The 7739-nt window shown below is 40.5% G+C and overlaps 1 protein-coding gene across 1 annotated transcript; it reads left to right on the forward strand.

The window, feature by feature from the left end:
- The first annotated feature begins 3797 nt into the window (after positions 1-3797).
- Positions 3798-6275, forward strand: LOC149971531 (uncharacterized). The gene is made up of 5 exons (XM_090221534.1): positions 3798-4015; positions 4210-4310; positions 4576-4820; positions 4908-5067; positions 6019-6275. Exons 1-5 carry the CDS (start codon positions 3798-3800, stop codon positions 6273-6275), a joined length of 981 nt encoding a protein of 326 aa, XP_090077660.1.
- The last annotated feature ends 1464 nt before the right edge of the window (positions 6276-7739 follow it).

A 7739-nucleotide genomic window follows, 5' to 3' on the forward strand; every position in this document is an offset into this window, starting at 1 on the left:
CTGTAAGGTCTACTACACCTGTTGTATTCAGCATTTCACTGTAAGGTCTACTACACCTGTTGTATTCAGCATTTCACTGTAAGGTCTACTACACCTGTTGTATTCAGCATTTCACTGTAAGGTCTACTACACCTGTTGTATTCAGCATTTCACTGTAAGGTCTACTACACCTGTTGTATTCAGCATTTCACTGTAAGGTCTACTACACCTGTTGTATTCAGCATTTCACTGTAAGGTCTACTACACCTGTTGTATTCAGCATTTCACTGTAAGGTCTACTACACCTGTTGTATTCAGCATTTCACTGTAAGGTCTACTACACCTGTTGTATTCAGCATTTCACTGTAAGGTCTACTAGACCTGTTGTATTCAGCATTTCACTGTAAGGTCTACTACACCTGTTGTATTCAGCATTTCACTGTGAGGTCTACTACACCTGTTGTATTCAGCATTTCACTGTAAGGTCTACTACACCTGTTGTATTCAGCATTTCACTGTGAGGTCTACTACACCTGTTGTATTCAGCATTTCACTGTGAGGTCTACTACACCTGTTGTATTCAGCATTTCACTGTAAGGTCTACTACACCTGTTGTATTCAGCATTTCACTGTGAGGTCTACTACACCTGTTGTATTCAGCATTTCACTGTGAGGTCTACTACACCTGTTGTATTCAGCATTTCACTGTAAGGTCTACTACACCTGTTGTATTCAGCATTTCACTGTGAGGTCTACTACACCTGTTGTATTCAGCATTTCACTGTAAGGTCTACTACACCTGTTGTATTCAGCATTTCACTGTGAGGTCTACTACACCTGTTGTATTCAGCATTTCACTGTGAGGTCTACTACACCTGTTGTATTCAGCATTTCACTGTAAGGTCTACTACACCTGTTGTATTCAGCATTTCACTGTGAGGTCTACTACACCTGTTGTATTCAGCATTTCACTGTAAGGTCTACTACACCTGTTGTATTCAGCATTTCACTGTAAGGTCTACTACACCTGTTGTATTCAGCATTTCACTGTAAGGTCTACTACACCTGTTGTATTCAGCATTTCACTGTAAGGTCTACTACACCTGTTGTATTCAGCATTTCACTGTAAGGTCTACTACACCTGTTGTATTCAGCATTTCACTGTAAGGTCTACTACACCTGTTGTATTCAGCATTTCACTGTAAGGTCTACTACACCTGATGTATTCAGCATTTCACTGTAAGGTCTACTACACCTGTTGTATTCAGCATTTCACTGTAAGGTCTACTACACCTGTTGTATTCAGCATTTCACTGTAAGGTCTACTACACCTGTTGTATTCAGCATTTCACTGTAAGGTCTACTACACCTGTTGTATTCAGCATTTCACTGTAAGGTCTACTACACCTGTTGTATTCAGCATTTCACTGTAAGGTCTACTACACCTGTTGTATTCAGCATTTCACTGTAAGGTCTACTACACCTGTTGTATTCAGCATTTCACTGTAAGGTCTACTACACCTGTTGTATTCAGCATTTCACTGTAAGGTCTACTACACCTGTTGTATTCAGCATTTCACTGTAAGGTCTACTACACCTGTTGTATTCAGCATTTCACTGTAAGGTCTACTACACCTGTTGTATTCAGCATTTCACTGTAAGGTCTACTACACCTGTTGTATTCAGCATTTCACTGTAAGGTCTACTACACCTGTTGTATTCAGCATTTCACTGTAAGGTCTACTACACCTGTTGTATTCAGCATTTCACTGTAAGGTCTACTACACCTGTTGTATTCAGCATTTCACTGTAAGGTCTACTACACCTGTTGTATTCAGCATTTCACTATAAGGTCTACTACACCTGTTGTATTCAGCATTTCACTGTAAGGTCTACTACACCTGTTGTATTCAGCATTTCACTGTAATGTCTACTACACCTGTTGTATTCAGCATTTCACTGTAAGGTCTACTACACCTGTTGTATTCAGCATTTCACTGTAAGGTCTTCTACACCTGTTGTATTCAGCATTTCACTGTAAGGTCTACTACACCTGTTGTATTCAGCATTTCACTGTAAGGTCTACTACACCTGTTGTATTCAACATTTCACTGTAAGGTCTACTACACCTGTTGTATTCAGCATTTCACTGTAAGGTCTACTACACCTGTTGTATTCAGCATTTCACTGTAAGGTCTACTACACCTGTTGTATTCAGCATTTCACTGTAATGTCTACTACACCTGTTGTATTCAGCATTTCACTGTAAGGTCTACTACACCTGTTGTATTCAGCATTTCACTGTAATGTCTACTACACCTGTTGTATTCAGCATTTCACTGTAAGGTCTACTACACCTGTTGTATTCAGCATTTCACTGTAAGGTCTACTACACCTGTTGTATTCAGCATTTCACTGTAAGGTCTACTACACCTGTTGTATTCAGCATTTCACTGTAAGGTCCACTACACCTGTTGTATTCAGCATTTCACTGTAAGGTCTACTACACCTGTTGTATTCAGCATTTCACTGTAAGGTCTACTACACCTGTTGTATTCAGCATTTCACTGTAAGGTCTACTACACCTGTTGTATTCAGCGCACGTGACAAATAAACTTTTATTTGATTTGATTTGAATAACTCACCATATGTTAATGAGAAGGGTGTGCTTGGAAGGATGCTCATAACTCTGCAATGTTGGGTTGTATTGGAGAGAGTCTCAGTCTTAAATCATTTTCCACACACAGTCTGTGCCTGTATTTAGTTTTAAAAAATGTATTAAAATAGCACATATTCTTGTCTTTGTATTATCTTATACCAGATCTAATGTGTTATATTCTCCTACATTCATTTCACATTTCCACAAACTTCAAAGTGTTTTGTTTCAAACGGTATCAAGAATATGCATATCCTTGCTTCAGGTCCTGAGCTACAGGCAGTTAGATTTGGATATGTCATTTTAGGCGAAAATTTGAAAAAAAAGGCGTGGATCCTTAAGTGGGAGTTAGAGAGAATTTCACAAGCCAAAGCTAATTAGCGTTAGTGCAATGACTGAGACAGCAATTATGCTAACGCTAGTTAGCAACTTCCTTCAAACTCCACGCAAAGACATAACAATGGTATCCACAAGTTCATCTGACTCTGGGGAATTAGGTAACGGGCTTATTTGCCAACATCCTGAAGTAGACTCTCCATTGAAATCATGGTGTATGGGTTATAGGCGGATGTAAGACGCCATATTATTCTGTCTTTGGGAGATATTCATTTGCCAATTAACTCAACATGTAAGGTTTATAAGAAGAGGAAGGATTAGGACCCAGATCCTTTGTAATTGGCTCCGTTGGGCCAAAGTCTTAGAAACAACAGGGTTGCGTTCCAAATGTAACCCTATTCTCTATATAGTGCACTATTTTTGACCAGAGCCCCATAGGGACTAGGCTGTTATTTGGGACGCAAACTTAGAAATAACAGGCTTCAGGAAACAAGGCAGACTTCATTAAGGGTAAGTTGACTTTGAAGGGTGGGGGCCTGGGTAAGAAAGAAAACATGTTATCCAATACAATGCTACGTCAGGTGTTGACAACGAAGTGGAATGTCAGTTTGTATTTCCATATTTCCATGAAATCGAGCTCACTCTGTGTGCGGTATGTCATGCACGTGTTGGCCCAGTTATAACACTCTTGGTTATGACAATCAGGACTCTGTTGGGAGTCTTTCATTGGCTCTGCAGAAAGCAGATAGTTGTGTAAAGTCAGTCTGATGAGAGTCTGGATAGGCTTTAAAAACCTGTTCCTTTCCATCAGCCTCAGTCCACGGCCATGTACCTCAACCACACATCCTCGTTCTACTGCGGAGTCAACACCTACCTGCAGCTATGCGCTTCATCCAAAGTCATTCTCTTGGTCCCCGGCTTCGGTCTCAACGTCTTTATCCTGACCTCGCTGATCTCCTGCCTGCTCAGCCGACGCAGTAAGATACGGAGCAACGTGGCCGTCTTCATCCTAGGCAGCACCACCTGTAACCTGGTCAACCTCAGGTGAATTTCCCCCTTACTATGTGAAGCACATTAACTAAGTTTATACCGACAGCCCAATTCTGATATTTTGCACAATGGTACACCAATTAGTGGCAAACAAAGATCATAATTGGGCTGCCTGTGTGAACGCAGCCTTTAAGCTACTGGAAAAGTGATAAATAAACCCAGTCAAGTATGAATGTTTGTATTACTAGCCTTTGGCCTCTGATTATACACTGGAGGACCCATGGACGTTGGGCTCTGGGCGAGGGGCTCTGTGAGGTCATGGTCAGCGCCAAGCAACTGACTTCCTCAGGTAATTCCTTAAAGTTGTAATGCGTGCTATTATTGTTTTGAAATGTATAACCACTTTCTACCTTTTCACTTAAGTCACATTTTCATTTAGTCATTCATTATTAATGTCAATGGGAGACTAAGTCCAAATTTGACTGGAAGTTAGGATTCGCCCCTTGATATTATTTCCTTAGCCGTGGAATGCTGAATGTCAATGATTCTATCATTTGTTCTGTCTGTATATTGTATTTTCTTGCAATAATTGAATAAAAACATCTCTTCTTCAGCTTCCTACCACTACGTCTCCTTCATATCCTTCTCCATCTACCTGACGGTGGTGTGTGACTGTGGTCGTCTGGTGAACAGCAGGGCGCTCCTGGCCCTGGAGCTGCTCTTCCCCCTCCTCCCTGTGGGGTTGAAGGAGCTGATCCAGTGGGTCCTAGGGAGCAGGGTGGAACACCTGGACCCCGTCAACCACACATGCTTCTCCTATATCAATGATAGAGTCATGAGGGTTCTCACGCTGGTCAAGGTATTTATCAGTGTGGTTGTATTGTGGGATTGATTGATGCTACCTGATGATATGTTGTTTATCTATCTACCTACCTATCTATTCAAGATCGCAGTGTTCCTGCCATTCAACCTCTATTTCTACGCTCATGTGCTGCATACGATTTTCAAGAGCGCCAAGGTGATGCACCGGAGCCAGGCGGTCAATAAGAAACTGGCCAAGGTGTTTAGTGTCATATCTCTGATTACACTACTGGCACATCTTCCTGGTGAGTGACTGATAACTAACTAGTCTTTTGTCTTCTCCTTGATCTCATAACTAACTAGTCTCTTGTCTTCTCCTTGGCCCGATAACTAACTAGTCTTTTGTCTTCTCCTTGACCTCATAACTAACTAGTCTCTTGTCTTCTCCTTGACCGGGACACTTTTTTTGTGGAGATTTTATCATGTGCCTTATGTGCTGCATTGTTTTGGTTAGAACTATCACTGCATTGTCCTGTATTGGTTAGAACTATCAATGCATTGTCTTGTATTGGTTAGAACTATCACTGCATTGTCTTGTATTGGTTAGAACTATCACTGCATTGTCCTGTATTGGTTAGAACGATCACTGCATTGTCTTGTATTGGTTAGAACTATTACTGCATTGTCCTGTATTGGTTAGAACGATCACTGCATTGTCTTGTATTGGTTAGAACTATCACTGCATTGTCCTGTATTGGTTAGAACGATCACTGCATTGTCTTGTATTGGTTAGAACTATCACTGCATTGTCCTGTATTGGTTAGAACTATCACTGCATTGTCTTGTATTGGTTAGAACTATCACTGCATTGTCTTGTATTGGTTAGAACTATCACTGCATTGTCTTGTATTGGTTAGAACTATCACTGCATTGTCTTGTATTGGTTAGAACTATCACTGCATTGTCTTGTATTGGTTAGAACTATCAATGCATTGTCTTGTATTGGTTAGAACTATCACTGCATTGTCTTGTATTGGTTAGAACTATCACTGCATTGTCTTGTATTGGTTAGAACTATCACTGCATTGTCTTGTATTGGTTAGAACTATCACTGCATTGTCCTGTATTGGTTAGAACTATCACTATTTTCTTTTTGAAGACCTTTTCAGTAGATACTGTGATAAACCTGTATATTACATTCTGAGTTATGCAGAAACTTTGAAACTGTTGACCTCTCTCTCCCTCTCTCTCTGTAGGTGGGATATTCACTCTGATGAAGGAAACCACAGTGTGCCAGGAGATGGTGGAAGAATTTCTGCTGGACCTTCCACTCTTCTCCAGCCCCATCGTACTGCTATGTATGAATAAAGAGCTGCAGACCCACTGTGTAACACTGCTGAAGCGTAAACCTGTGTCCTGCAGCAGGAAAGACCAGACAGGGATCAAGACTGATGAGCAACACAAGCGTCTGACCATTGGAGAAACAGTGGTTACCACTGAGTCTGGTATGTGAGGAATTGGTATATTTTTCATCCAAATGCACTTTTAAAAAATTACGATGGAAAATAATAAATAATGAATAAATAATAAAACAGAAATCCACATGTTTTAATCACTGTCCTAAAAGTGTAGAGCTTGTAGAATGTATATTATATTTGTCACATTGTATAATTGGTTAAAACATTCCATTAGAAATGGTGCAACTACACAAAAGACAACCTCTGAGAGTATCAAGTAATGAGAGAGTGCCTGGCTCTGCTACTGGTTATCTTCCAGTGGTCATATAGTGCTCTCTAGTGGAAACAGATAGACTTAATGTCCATGGAAAATATCATGGAGGATCCTGTTCATGTTCATTTGATTGATGTGGATGAAGCAACACTATTCCTGCTAGATTGTATCACTGGTTTTACTGCATGGCCTTTGTCAAATGTACTTCAGAACAGACCATGAGAGAAATTGTTATAAATATCGATGATTATACTATATTATTACCATGAAGCAGTAATAATGTTCTGTTTTGGAGGCTGACAGCAGTGGTGGAAAAAATACCCAATTGTGATACTTGAGAAAAAATTTGATAGAAAATTACTCAAGTAAAAGTTAGTCACCCAATAAAATACTACCTGAGTAAAAGTCTGAAAGTATTTGGTTTTAAATATACAGTACCAGTCAAAAGTTTGGACACAGCTACTAATTACAGGATGTTTCTATATTTTAACTGTAGAATAATTGTAGAATAATAGTGAAGACATCAAAACTCTGAAGTAACACAAATGGAATCATGTAGTAACCAAAAAATGTGTTAAACAAATGTCAATATTTTTTTATATTTGAGATTCTTAAAAGCAGCCACCCTTTGGTTTGATGACAGCTTTGCACAGTCTTGGCATCCTCTCACCCAGCTTTGTTGTGACAACTGATTGGCCTCCAACTGCTCTTAAACACTAGTACAACTAAATGCATGCTCTTCAACTTATCGCTGCCCGCACCCGCTTGCCCGTCTAGCATCACTACTCTGGGCGGTTCTGACTGAGAATATGTGGACAACTACAAATGCCTAGGTGTCAGGCTAGACTGTAAACTCTCCTTCCAGACTCATATTAAGGATCTCCAATCCAAAATGAAATCTAGAATCGGCTTCCAATCGGCTTAAATCTAGAATCGGCTTCGCAACAAAGCCTCCTTCACTCACTGCGCCAAACATACGCTCGTAAAACTGACTATCCTACCGTTCCTTATGTTCTCATCGGCTGGCCCTTGCTACACACATTCCCTCTGACTCCAGGTCATCTATAAGTCTTTGCCAGGTAAAGCTCCGCCTTATCTCAGCTCACTGGTCACCATAACAACACCCACCCGTAGCACGCGCTCCAGCAGGTATATCTCACTGATCATCCCCAAAGCCAACACCCCCTTTGGCCACCTTTCCTTCCAGTTCTCTGCTGCCAATGACTGGAATGAATTGCAAAAATCG

This window comes from Oncorhynchus mykiss, chromosome 25 (genome assembly GCF_057628025.1).
Source record: "Oncorhynchus mykiss isolate SJ-2025 chromosome 25, ASM5762802v1, whole genome shotgun sequence".
NCBI lineage: Eukaryota > Metazoa > Chordata > Actinopteri > Salmoniformes > Salmonidae > Oncorhynchus > Oncorhynchus mykiss.